This window comes from Esox lucius, chromosome 8 (genome assembly GCF_011004845.1).
Source record: "Esox lucius isolate fEsoLuc1 chromosome 8, fEsoLuc1.pri, whole genome shotgun sequence".
Lineage (NCBI taxonomy): Eukaryota > Metazoa > Chordata > Actinopteri > Esociformes > Esocidae > Esox > Esox lucius.
In genome coordinates this window covers 13,875,041-13,889,618 of record NC_047576.1, presented here as the reverse complement: position 1 = coordinate 13,889,618, position 14,578 = coordinate 13,875,041, and the positions used below count along the sequence as shown (strand labels likewise).

The 14,578-nt window shown below is 45.4% G+C and overlaps 1 protein-coding gene across 4 annotated transcripts in view; it reads left to right on the top strand.

The window, feature by feature from the left end:
* sema6bb (sema domain, transmembrane domain (TM), and cytoplasmic domain, (semaphorin) 6Bb) overlaps window positions 1–14,578 on the top strand; it is a 120,811-nt gene that overhangs the window by 95,109 nt on the left and 11,124 nt on the right. For all 4 annotated transcript variants that reach the window (XM_020049350.3, XM_020049349.3, XM_020049348.3 and 1 more), the window contains exons 14-16: window positions 2,200–2,340; window positions 2,802–2,879; window positions 4,987–5,045. In XM_020049350.3, coding sequence (XP_019904909.1) covers window positions 2,200–2,340; window positions 2,802–2,879; window positions 4,987–5,045 — 278 coding nt within the window. The remainder of the gene's footprint in view (window positions 1–2,199; window positions 2,341–2,801; window positions 2,880–4,986; window positions 5,046–14,578) is intronic.

The window sequence follows — 14,578 nt, the reverse complement described above, 5'->3', positions numbered from 1 at the left end:
ATCAGTTTAAACAGATGGCATATTAGTTGGTTATTAACTTTCACTGAGCCAATTACAAACATTTAGGCTAGAATCTCCTACCCAGAGCTACGGCGATGGCATTGTTAATTGTGCCTCCTGATCTACACTCTCCACAGACAGAGGGGGGAAACGGTCTAATTTACTGTACAAAACACGATAGCGGAACAACACAAACCTAGAAGGTGAAAGCACGTTCCAAGCATGACTTCGCTAATCTTCAAAACAATCCTTTAAGCGTCGGCGGGACATTCGATTCCGCAAATGACAAAATGGGGATCAGAGTAGTCAGATCAGAGCAGCGATTAGTTAAGGCTGCAGCCGTAGCCGCTTGGTGCCAGTGAATGAGTGGGGGGAAATTAGCTGCGTGGTGTTGGTGGCGGACCTTGAGTGCAGTGGGGAAGCTGGGACTGGGCCAGTAGGCCTCCCTAGAGCAGGGATCCAGCTAATCATGAGAGAGGGAATAGAGTAATCAGCTCAGCTTTCTAACAGCCTTCCCTTCCTTAACTCCTGACCATCTCCCCTAATGGGCCCGGGGTAGATGGACAGGACATGACCACCATCCCCGGGCCAAAGGAACACAAGACATCAAAGATAGAGATCCACAAAGCCCAAATTGCCTAGTGATTGGCTGCATGCCATGAGGAACCAGGAAATGACTTGGGGAAAACAGAGAGATTAATTGGCCACAGCTTCGTTATTTTCTCTACCTGTTTCCATTTTAGCCATTCTCTCACTTATTCCTTCCTTTCACCAGCCTGCTCTCATTCTTCTCTTTTTCTCTGTCTTGCTCTCCCTCTCACCATCTCTCTGTCCCCCTCTTTCTCTCTCTGTCCGACCTTGTGTTTTCTTATATAGTTGTGAGGTATGATTCACAGCTTGGCCATTTCATACTATAGTGTGTGATAAATTACCCCTAATGACTCCTCAGCTTTCAGCCATGTTTTTTACCATAAGCCATCCAACAAGCCCATGCATGAGTGCACATATGATGCATATTTATTTAATGAGTACACAGATGCTGCCAAATATATAGATAACCTTGCACTTTTATTAAATCATTCACAATTTTGTCAAGACATAATTGTATACAATTATTAATAATAATATTAATCACATTTATTTTGCTAAAACAACTGGAATGTCCAGCTTTCTATCCCATCCAAGATGTTTTGTGAGAGCTGAGTGCAGCAGTTGGTGAAGGGCATCACTCCAACATTGACAAATTAATGTTTGCTCCTGAAAAGTATTTGCCAGAAGAAAGGGCATCAATCTCTTTCATGGGAAGTAACATTTGGCCAAAGAATGTGCAACCAAGTTAAGGGTGCTTATAATCTTGTCCTTGTCATTTTCTAAACATAAATTGTCATCTTAAAGGGGCAATAAGTCTGATTTTTACTGTACTACTAGCATAAAAACAAGCAGAAATGGCCAGTAGACATCTGCAGTTAATGTTTTAAGTTATTGTTTGAAATAATATTTTTATACAAAATTAATCAGAGTGACTGGCACATTCCCCATTTAAACTTTGTTGCTGGTCCGTCAATAATTTAGCATTGACATGCATTGTCCTTACTTGCTTTAGACACAGTACTTTCCATCCTCCCTAAACCACCCTGGATTAGCTAGTACTGTACCAGCCTCGTTCGGTAAGGGTGGACTTTGAGGAGACGAGTCATGTCCATAACATGTTGTCCAAAAGTTGGCAAAACAAACGTTATTTTTCAATTTCAACCAAAAACATTGTGGAATATTTATGGAAAATGAAAGTGTCTCATTTGTCTGGATCTGTATTTAATGTGTTATAACTCCAGCCTATGAAGGCAGATGCTTAGATAATATGGAAGCGTTAAGTTCTAATTAGGGCTAATGTAGAGCATCGCTGGTAGCTGTGAGGCCAATGTAGCCCCAGACAACACTTAACCGTCATGACACTGCATGGAAGAGATGCATTGGCATGCTTCAAAAAGCCTTTAACGGATACTGTTGTACTGTCATAGGACAGTTGAGTTACACTTTACAATGCATTAGGTGTAAAAGTTAAAGGTATCTGTGGTGTTGTGATGTGATGTTTGAGGTCAACATGAGGTTTAGACGACTGTGTGATGAAGTGTAGCTGCGTCAACCCTCTCTTCCCCTGTGTGTGTGTGCGTGTGTGTGTGTGTGTGTGTGTGCGCCCAGGTGTGGGGAGGGCTCTCCACAGGCCAGACAGCTGCTGTCCCTGACTCTGGATCGGCTGAGCCACTCACTGCTTCTGGCCTTCCCATCCTGCGTGGTCAGGGTCCCTGTGGCACGATGCCAGCTCTACTCCCGCTGCATGAAGTGAGTCACACCTACACACCGCGCATGCATCACACACCTTTCCGCTCCACACACCCCTCCGCCAGTCAGTCACACTGCCTAAGCAGAAACACTACCAACTCAGAAACCATCTGAAAGACTTTTTTTTATATATATATATCAGTAAATCCACAATAACAGAACACTAAGATACATAACATTTCTATATGGCACTCTAGTTCAAAATTTGCTCACGCATACAGACACAGACACCCTACTCTTTCATCTTTTCGGCCTACGCTGACCCACCACTGAGTCTAATAGTCTTGATGCTAGTAGTCTCGTGACCTAGTGAAGCGTAACACACAGTGTGTGTTTTTTGGTCACTGAACTCGTGGCTCCTCCATGTGTGTAATCCGCTGCACATTGTGAATGGGCCTATGATGTCTGTGTGCCCTGGATGGTGCATGACTAAACACTGGGTTTACTCTGTCTACCACCAGGAACTGCATCGCCTCCAGGGACCCCTACTGTGGCTGGACCAGAGGCAGCACCTGCTCCTTCCTCAGGCCTGGAACCAGGTGAGGTGGGGGGGGGGGGGGGGGGGGGGGGGGGGTTCTGTGTCTGGTCTCTATTCCCGTCTAGTGTGTTATGCCTGCACACTCCTCAGCACTAGGGACGCCGGCGCATCGAACTATAAGCAGTCATTCACCCATGACGTCTGCTATGCTTGCCGTTGTGTTTTCACCACAGTGCCGCCTTCTTCAACGCAACTTGATATCTGGAATGTCTGCGTCAGGGTTGTGTTGCTCTTGTACGCCTGTCACAGGAATATCCCTGCCTGTCTTGATGGCTCACCTCTTGTTCTGGCCTGTAAAGCCTCCCACTCAATTTCGGCTCCTCCTCACATCCACCCAGCCGAGTGAAATAAAATCTCTCTTTAGAGAGGCCGCTTATTGAATTACGTGTGCAAACACAGGTACAGTGCCAGCAGTATCAGACAACAGAGCCTTAAAAACAGCCTTACCTCCTCACTGTTATACAATTAAAGCTCCTGTGTTGGTTGTGATTTGATTTAGCAAGGGCAGTCAACCTGCCTATCGATCTGGTATCGAGTGATGCCCTGGGTCTAGTTTGAGGATAACTTCCATTTAGAAAAGTGAAAAAACAATCCTGGGCAATGAAGATACTCTTAGTAGGTAGTAAAGATGCAACAGGGATCAACTGAAACAAAGATAATTAGGTTCCTTACTTATTATTCTAGAGTTGTGTTGTTTTATCAAAGCAGTTGTTTTCGTGTGTGTTTATCAGGCTTCATATTATACGGCTCCACTTCACCTTCATCTGGGCTCCTGCAGACTTTGGGACTATTCATTCTTAAACTACTTTTCATTGTTTCATTCAAGGGTATAGTAACAAAATATTGCCATTTTGCCTAGCTACTGAAATGATTACAGCCTGCAGTCAACACAATTGATTACAATCTGTATTTATTCAACACAATTCACCATATAAAGAGTTATACTACTTCTACAATGCAACCACTAACTCAGCAGTGACACTATATCTACACCAATCATTCCAGTTATTAACTCCTATCAAGGGTAACACTTTATCTACACCAATCATTCCAACTATTAACTCCCATCAAGGTTAACACTATACCTGAAATATCCCCTCCAACCACTAATTCCTATCAGGGGGTTTATCGCTCAAGTCTCCCGTGATTGATGGCCACAATCCTGTGTGGTAAGTCTCGAACATGCCTGTTTAAATTCAAGCGCTATGTAAATGATAATGCAAACAAAGATCTATCCAGCTTTTTATTCTCTATATTACAATAATCCCTCCAACCACTAACTCCCATCGAGGGTAACATAGTACCTACAATAACTCTCCAACCACTAGCTTCTCTAAGTTACTCTCAGGCAGTAAAACACTCAGTTGACTTGCTTCCTGGCTGAGGCTTTTTAACTAATTGCCGATCGCTGAGCGGTAGACGTCTCAGTGAGCGGTCTTTGGCTGTCGCAGAGCAGCCTTCCCTCTAGCCTTGGGCACTTCCCATGTTTAAATTACAGCATTGGACAGGGGCCATTTTGAAACCCAAACGGCAGCCATTTCTCCTCGTTAGAGCGCGTTTATGGTATACATTCACTGTCTAAAATAGCCAGCTGATGTTCCTCTGGATATGGGCCATGACTAAGAGTGGCCTGCCGTCTCCCGGGATGTAAAATGCACCTGGTTTGGTCTTCCTGGAGTTGGAACTCACTGTTTTTCATTGCTTAATCATATAATGTCTGATTTTCCAAGGTCTCCTATTACCAAAATAGAAATGGTAAATGATTTTCAAAGTGGAGAGGGGAAAGATTAATTCTAGTCAAAGACACTGCATCTCAGTGCAGTGACATCATTGTAACCCATAGTTCATATCCTGGTCACAGCATACAGGACAAAGTAAAATAAAAAAATAAAAAACAAGATCAAACCCAGACCTGCACTCATAGATGGGGAGGTACAGAACAATGAATTATTGTTATTCTGAACTCCACAGACAAAAGGATCCGCAGACATTTTATCTTCCTTTGTTTACCGGAGAAAAGCAGAGGTTTATATCAGTGACCAAAGCAGTTACAGTATGTATTTTTTATGGGTCCACTGATGAATAACTGTGTCTGACCCTTCTTCTAGACTGCCGTTTGAACAAGACGTAGAACAAGGCAATGTGTCCCACTTGGGGGACTGTGACGGTAAGAAATGTGTTTTCTATTTATTACCAACATCTCATTGTGTGTTGATACATATTAGTTGTGATACTATTTTCCTTTCATAACTGTGTTCTTTGGGTTAGAACGTATTATATAATCATTACTTGTATAATAATATATAATGAAAGTAATTATGTGACCTCTTAAAGAAACTGAGTAGTGGCCACTGAAACATCGCCAACAACCAGAAGGATTTAAATCAAAAACCTGGTAAAAAGTCAATGTGTTTTCTTATGAATTGATGTTCTTGAGTACAGTTAACAAATATCTAAATCTAGATTTTCTGAGTTTATTTCAAGGAGCATTTTATACTTTTAGGTCAATATAACATTTAAATGTCTTAAAATAATGTTTTTTTTATGTTGGTATATATCACTTGCTTCATCTCTATGTTAAGATAGAGTATAAAATATCTCAAATTATAAATGAAACTGAAAAGTGGCTGTGTTTTTAGAGGATCATAGGTAAATCAGCATTTTTGTATCAACATGCTGTATGCATTTTAGAAAATAATCCAAATATCAGAAATAGTATTCAGCACTATGTTGTCCTATGATGTGTAATTGGTGATGATGAATTTATTGGTGTTCAATATGGAGAAGTCATTGCCACCACAAAATAATGTGCACCACTGAGGATTATGTAGCACTCTTTATGCCTATAGCTCTATCTCCAGCTACAGCTACAGTAATGAGCACTATGCATGATTAAGTTCGGTTGGAATGACAAATCGTCAAATACATAAAACAATGACAAATATGAAAGATGAGCACCACATTTCAAATAAATGCTTAATGAAGGCTTTTAATTGAGTTAGAAGGCACCCTAGATTTTTATGTTCTCTTGAAGAAATATTGATGTTTAAGTAATTTTAAGTTAATAGTCCACAAAACAGTTAAGTATTGAGGATCTTAACAGGTTAAATATTGTTTAAATAATTTAATGTGGAAACCATATTTATGATTTACGATCTAGAAGCTCTAGGTGGATTATGATGCTCTAGGTGGATTATGATGCTCTAGGTGGATTATGATGCTCTAGGTGGATTATGAAGCTCTAGGTGGACTTGCCGTTCTGTTTACCTCATTTTTCTCCTATGAAAATGAAGGCGGCACAGCAAAGCAAAGATATCCTTCAAACTGAAATCGTCTCAACTCCCATGGCTCCTTTGATCTCAACGTTAATTCTGATGAGGCAGTCGTGCAAATTAACCCTTCACCTCTCAAAGTTTCAAGTTCATCTGCAGTGCACCCAGAGAGACACACAGATGAAAATGACGGAGCAGCAACACGCGTGTCCCTGTTCCTGCTCCAGAGGGCTTGTTTTGTAGCTCCTGTCATGCCCTGTGACCTCTCATGGATCCCGCCTTGTCCTGTTTTCTGTCTGTCTGGAGGTGTTGAGCCAGTAGTCTCTTCCTCTAAGCTTGCCCGGTCGTGTGTCCGTCTGTATCGTGATCCTGAGCCTCTCATTTATGTAGCCAGGGGTCTCCCGTCGTCTTCTTCTTCCACTTGTCTGATGCTGACCGGACAAAAGTGTGGCTGTCCTGACTTCTGCTGACCGAGGTGCTGTTGAATGGCACAAGATGAATGCAGCCTGGTTGCTCTGTGTTTGCTTGCCAAAAGGCTGCGCCAGCATCAGTTGATTGGCTGCCAGAATCATTAGGCGCTGTGTCTCAGAGATAGTGATGAACCTGCGCTTCAGTTTCTTCATCCTCTGATATTGATGCTAGTTAGGTTTTTACAACAGATACATTCCCTTGTGTTCATCACTCACAGAGTCTTCACAGATCTCCGGAAATATCAACCCACCAGACAGTCTCAGGAAGACAAAAAGCTGCAGCAGAAATAAGACCGGTTATGGCATTTCATCGTTCATAGCGTTACTCTTTGAAACCTGTGAACAATCGTTTCCATTTTCACAATTCTCCATCAGACGCGCACATGGACACCCATACACACATGCGCGCGCCCACATAAACACACTGTATATCTACGACGTGACCCCCCCCCCCCCCACACACACACACATACACACACACACACCTTTCTGAATCACTGGGCAGATACAGTGGAGGTTCATTCATCCATCCATCTGTCTGTGAGTTAATGCAGCATTCGTCACCCTCTCCCCCCGTCTCCCTGGGGGAAGTTGGGGTCAGCAGCATCTTGGTGGTGCCCCCCCCCCCCCGCACGTTGTCTGGGAGAGGCCCCACTACCTCCCCCAACGCCTGTTGGTGGCCCCCAGAGGGAGATGGATGGAAGGATCTGCTAACAGCCCCTCCGACTGCCTCTCCCTCTCCTTAGCCAGAGAACAGTTGCCGCTGGTGGGGGAATCGATTTTCATCTCCTCTTTGGCTCCATGTGAGTTCAATAAATATCAGGAGTGAATCTATAGAGTAGTCTGGTGCCTGGAGGGAGGAAGATGAAGGGGGCCGTGGGGGTAGGGCAGCAGGGGGTGAGGATGGAGACATGGAGAGCCCGAGGTCCTCAGCAGGAGCGTGACAAATGGGTTGAGAAGGCCACCTCAGTCCCCGGTGTCACGGAGGTGTCACTGCTCCGGTTAACGACAGCCTGACGGGGAAGTCATTCTGCCAGGTGACACGCGGAGACTGCCCGCTCATGCTTTCGCTTCCACTCTCACCTCACTCACCTTCTCCCTCCTACTCCCTCTCACCTGGTCTACCGCTACAGTTTGGTATCAAGGGAGTGGGAGGGGGTCAGTTCAGTACAGTGTTTCCTTTTGGGGGTCTACTTTAGGCCAGTTCAGGGCTTTCACTCCTACTGTTCACATCAACACAGAGCTCTTCATTAGAGATCCTGTCAGCCCAGGAGCTTGTGATTTCCCAGCTGAAATGTCAGGCTTTTGTTATGCCTGACTCCTCTAAATCAGACCTGATCAAAGCAGATGTAGACATCACAGCTTTTAATGAGCTGACCTGTGGTGAAGGGCTGCTCAGTTAGATTTGTCCAATCAGATCAGTGTGTGTGTGTGTGTGTGTGTGCGCCTGTATCTATGTACCAAAATATGTGTATGTGTAATATTTGAGAATAAGGGCATATATATATATATATCTTTTTTTTTTTTTAACATATGCACTGACTGCACGAATGGCTCAGTAATTTAGTTCATTAAGCCTTCTCCATGTACGTGAGAATGTGTGTTTGTTTGCATTCCCTTGAATCTGCATGCAGAGGGCCTAGCCTACCGCGCGTCAGTCCACAGCCTACAGCTCAATCATGCCATCCCCAGAGCAGCCCAAGACAAACGCTGGATTTGAACTTCTAATCATGTTTGAGTTGAGCCCAGTCAGCTCTAAAACCCCCTCTAAACGTGTCAGGTAATAAATACCAGCAGTGTAAACACAATAGCCGGATTTGAGGCTGGGCGTCAACGGATGGTCTAACGTGTCAGCTCCACTTACAAGTGGTTATTGGGCCAGTCCAGCTTTTCCAGGTCACGACCTGCCTGGCGGTAGTATTGATTTCAGCAGGGTGAGCTTGCCTAAGTGTCGGACTAGACTTCAACCGTCTACTGCTCTGTTTGTTGTAAGGGACCTTTAACTCTGACAAAATTGAAAGCAAAGTACAACTAAAAAAGACTGGAACCTTTTAAGTCGTCCTCACAACCGCCCCACCGTTTGCGTGGTATCAGGCATATGGTTCAGAAGCCCTCAGTGGCTTCTCTCGCAGAGGCTCGGGAAACAACAGAAATTTGCATTCGCACAAAAAGCTCATCAGCTAAAGTCAACTTTGTTAAACCAGGCGTCAAATGGGAGAGGATGCTGTCACAGCAGGAGAGAGTCTCGTTGAGTCACACTGGCATACTTCCTTGTTGTTCCAAGTCAATGCATTTCAAATCTTCCTTTTCCAAGAATTACATCTCCAGACTGAGTTTCCGTCGGCGCCAACCAAGACAAAAGGCAACAGTCGACGCTTACGCTCCTTTGCAGCTTACTCACCACCAACGTCTTCCCTGCCACCATGAAAGCACTCAGGCATAATGACATCCCCTCGACAGCAAGAGAAGCAGTTACAGATGGAAGCAATTATGGCGCTGTGAAAATATTTCCCGAAGTAAGGCAGTATTTTGACTTAGAGAACAGTGGGTTGCAATCACAGTTTAATTGAGGTCCACAGCACATCAATGAAGCGAGAGCATTAGACTTCCAACCTAGTTGCGTCACGTTGGTGGGTGACAACTGTGGAGAAACAACTTTGTGGGAAGGAGAAAAGAAAGTTGTCGGCAAATCGTACAACCCTGGGTCATTGTAACTGGCGTGGGTTGGATTAGTGAGGGTTCCTCTCTGAGACCTGTAAGGAGCACTAACAAACTGGGGCTCAAATTTACATTGGATGAACACCATGTTTATGTTACGTTGGGAAAGTAGTGCGTTTACTCCGCTAGACGACAAATGTGGCTTCCCGGTCTCTGAACCTTACAGGGACACTGCAGCATTCTATCTCGGCCCAGTCTGGGGGAGCTTTTCTCCCCGAGGGCTTGGTGACCTTGACTAACCTGAAGTCGGTCCGACCGTCAACCGTTCCTCCCCTCTCACAACAAGAGGGGGGTGCTACCCGGACGCCAGCCTTCATTCCAGTCACACACATCTCATCCACAGAGCAGAGATCTGAGGCGCTTAAACTGCAGCTCTGACTGATGCATCTCGGTACATGAGAGGTGTGGGTTTGTGAGATGTCGGGGCCTTCGTGCCTCTGCAGAGGAGGGAGGGGTTGGTGGGGAGGCGGGTGCAGTGAGTTTTAAAGAGCGCGGCATCAGCCCTTGAATATCTAGAGGGGTGAGTTCTCTGAAAGGTTTCTTTTCTTTAATGGGGAACTCTCCTGTTAGAAGTGTGCTGATGAGAGAGAGGCAGGATGAGCAGAGAGTCCTTGTCAGCCAACCTTAGGGAGAATTAGAGAGCAAGAGAGCGGGGTGGAAACTGATGGGCAGGCTCCTCTCATACATCAGCTGGGATCAGCAAGAGAATACAAAGACAAGCAGCTGCATTGAGGGGCCCTGTCACCGGCTAACTCAGAGGCATTGGGCCACTGGTGTCAAGAGTTTATAAAGAACTCCAAAAACACCCATTCATGATGGGCTGCATGGTGCTGATCTGATGATGGATGGTAACTGCTTCAGTCGGCTGTGTTCTTGTGCCTCACAACGCTGCATGGCTGAGAAACGGTCTTCTAACAGCAGCTATGCACAGTTCAGACACTGGATTATGTCAAGTGTAACTGAGAAGAAATTATGAGCGGGGTTCCCCTGTTGAATTGCCTGAAGACTCAAACAGAATCATCTGCTGTTCACTTCATATTTCAGTCTGACACTCATTCCAAGGCTGTCCTTGTAGGAGATAGAAAATGGCAGATGTAGTACAAAACAAGAGACATCAGCAATTATTTTAGATCATCTTTATTAAATCAATTGAAGCTAGAGTATTAAAGCAATCAGATACAGTACCAAAACCAAAGACACAGTTTTCTGTGTGTTCTGTCTCCGGACCCATCCTCAGTTTCTGAGACAAGTCAGAACGTTTGGATTATGTGGGAGATTATGTGGGAGGTACTGAGTTCTGAGCAACCATTTGAGGGCGTGGTCTAGCGTTTTGCCGGAGCACAATATGGAAGTTTCTTTCAAAAAGGAAGTTCCATATTTTCTAGTTCGCTACAGGGTAGAAGTTCTTTTGAATCAGGGCATCGTTGGTCACGAATCCTCGTGATGCCTTCTTCCTAACACTCCCTGAGTGACACTGTTGCTGAAACCCATGGGATTGTCTCTTAATCCTGTGACCTGTCCCCAGGCAACACTGGGCATCACCACATGTCTCCACAAGCACCATATCGATCAGCCTAAAGAGGGGTTTGGGCCAGTTCACCAGAGAAGCCGTCTGTCTGCTCCTCATCTAGCAAAGGATTGGTCACACTGTGTACATAAGGTCTTTCTAGAGCCCTGTGGAGGAGCGGAGGTATTGCGCAGGAGACATTTTATTAAACCTATGTCATAAATCAGCAGAGCAGATTAAATCAGCCAACTAGATGGGCTTGAGTCCCGACCAAGGCTAGATGGTTTGATTATCGCACCACTAAACCCTCAGCTGTGTGTCATGGGAGCCAGTGCAGAGCTCCACCACGGCTGTGTTAACTCCAAAACAAATAGTAGTGTTTTTTCAGCTGGAAGTCATACGTTGCGCTGTGTACAGCCATGGCGTGCTAGATTTATGTCTTTAGCATGTGAGAACGATTAAGCTGCAATTGCACGGTACATGGTTGGGGATTGTAACCCCTGGTGGATTGTTAGACACGGAGTTGCCAGAGTTGTACTGAATGTATTGCCTTTGACGTATCTTCTCAATGTGAATTCATTTGCTTTTCCCTTGCACCTTAACTTAGGATATGAATTACAGCCCAATGCTAACCTACATAATGACCAATGTTAGTAGTGGGAGAGGGAGTAAAACAAACATCATCCCTCCCTCAGAAACATATGTATATATATATATATTTCAGCACAGAGTCCACAGTCCAGCTGGTAAATCTGAAAATGTGCAGTTGAAAATCCTAACAACCTTGTTATTCCTAAAGTTGTTGCTAAAGATTTGCAGGATAATAATAGCAAGGTCTCAAAATATAGGCCCACTAATTGAAGCCAAACTACAGTGAAACATACTTTATCTGGTGTGTGAATAAAGGTGTTTAAAAACACAAAGGAACCACTAAACTGACCAATGGTTTGCCTTTCAACAAATGTGCACAGCATGAGAAGCAGTCAGCCTCCTCCGACGGATATTCATTTAACACATGCCATAATTTTAACCAACCGCACTCCATCATTACTCCAGTGACCATGTAGGTGCACTGTGTGGATGCAATTATCATGGAATTAGAAACCTTTAGCCTGAGCCTGTAACATGTGACTCTGTCCTAATAGGACGCCTAAAACGTGATTCTATTAGCCGATTTTTTTGAAAATGTAATGGGATTATAATTGAAAAAACATTTCATCCATGCTGGTAAAGTGTTTTACCATATTGATCAGTAGAGGTACTGTAGACCTGCCCTTATATGGTTCCACAACCGCCTACCCACTCATTCACCGCTCTGCCCTGACAAAATGCAGGAAGTATAGGAACTATAAATGCCATCAGCCCCATGAATAAACACAGAAAGGTATTACGGAGCTAGGCTTCGGCTCTGGATCTCCACGTTGTCTGCACCGCCATCCTACACCACTAACTAGAGGGAGGGAAGCCACACTAGAGAGAGAGAAAGAGAGATGTGGGGGTGGGCGAGAAGGAGCGAGAGAGGCTTAGATAGGGCCTCCAGTCCTTCAACAGATGAAGCGAGAGAGGAAAAACGAGAGCAAAAAGCCAGTACGATAGATTCCGCCGTCTTTCTTTTAACCGAGAAGAATGGAAGAACGAGATAGAGAGAGAGAGGATAATGAGCTAAATCACTGAGCCGTGAGCGCAGGCAGGGCTTATATTCCCTTATTCTCATGTATTACATTTACACACACACGTATATACACACAGACATGTACTGTATACACACCAACATACACTCGCGCACGTACTGTATATATATATACACACACACACACACACACTGTACAGACACACATTCACACACACAAAATCACGCCCATTTACAGTTCACACATGGCCTGGCACGTACACACCCACAGTACATACTGAAGACACTGAGAGAACACATCATTTCCGCGAAGGCCCCTCAGATCCTTCCTGAATACACCAATAAAGCGTATCTCACTCGAAGTCGGATGTATCGGCGTCAACCGCGTGTCCATTGAGAATGAGCTGTTGTTGTTGTTCTGCGGTTTCAAGGTGGGAAGTGTTTCATGTGTGAGTCAGCCCACTCGCTGGCACGGTAGTTCCCTGTCCCCCAGCAGCCGACATCACTGTTAATAACGGCATGTTCCCAGCAGTCACCGCGAAGCCGGCCTCACTGACACTGGGCTGGGCTGGAAAATCAATAACCCCACCACTGAAAGGCCTGCCAATTTGCAAGCACGGGCAGAGCAAATCCATACGCTGCCAGTGTTTTAATGAACGGGATCTTAACCAAGAGCCGCGGCCACTGTGGCTTTTCATTTGTCTGGCTTTCTCGGGGCCAGGGCCCATGGGTGGTGGTGGGGGGGGGGGTTAAAGAAAGGAAAAAGATGGAGGGTAGAAGAATGGGGCGAAAAAATCTGAGGGTATCCCTGGAGATGCAGAAAGGAGTGAAGATGAAAAAGAGGTCAGGAAAGGCCAGGGAATACAGGGTGGATGGGCATATGAAGTAGAAATCAACGGCACCACAGAAAACAGAGCCTGCGGCCGTGGTAAAGACACAGATAGGAATCCAAACACATGGAATATAGTCAGTAGGCCTCAGTGGCTCCATCTTGGCTCATTCCTCCACAGCTCTAACTAGACTGCTCTTGCCTCTGCCACTGTTCTCCTGTAATTGGAGCTGCAAGCCCGAGACGTGCTTAGTATTTGTCAGGCTGACAATCAGGGCGGCTTCCATTAAGGTTTAATAAGTGAGTCAACCAGGATAGGATTGCTGTCAGCCCGGTGGGACAGAGAGACCTGCCCCCCTCCTCTCTTCTCACCCCTCCTTACTCCAGCTGCTTTGTCTCCCCCAGCCACGGCCACAAAGCAGAGTGGCTCCAAAGGCGACATTCACTAATGGCCTGGGCCTTTCAGACTGCCATGTGCATCGTCTTTCTGTGTGGAGAAGGAGAGAGACGCATTGGGCCTGAATGGGAAGGGAATGGTGCTGCTCCAGATTGGACGATGCATTTCAATGGTTGTTCAGTCTCATTACCAGGAAAGGGCAGCCCTCCTTGCCGCATTCTCCGGCAGAACCAGGGAGGCTCGTCAGGACCTCTCCCTTGCACCGAGGCGACAGCGTATTATTGCATCGTGCAGAATGTAATCTGAAGTGCCATCGTGAACCCTGCTCCTGCATTTTCAGGGAAATGTGAAAGGTTGAAAGGAATAGAGTAATCCTCATCTGTGTAAGTGAAGTGAGCAATTTCATATGTGGACATTGTTAAGAGAGCCACGGTCCAACGATGTTAAGATAGCATGGTCCAACGTTGTTAAGACAGCCACGTTCCAACGTTGTTAGGAGAGCATGGTCCAATGTTGTTAAGAGAGCCACGGTCCAACGTTGTTAAGAGAGCCACGGTCCAAAGTTGTTAAGAGAGCCACGGTCCAACATGGTTAAGAGAACCACGGTCCAACGTTGTTAAGACAGCCACGGTCCAATGTTGATAAGAGAGCCACAGTCCAACATGGTTAAGAGAGCAATGTTCCAATGTTGTTAAGAGAGCCACGGTCCAACATGGTTAAGACAGCCACGGTCCAACATGGTTAAGAGAGCCATGGTCCAACATGGTTAAGAGAGCCACGGTCCAACGTTGTTAAGACAGCCACGGTCCAACGTGGTTAAGAGAGCCACGGTCCAACGTTGATAAGAGAGCCACAGTCCAACATGGTTAAGAGTGCA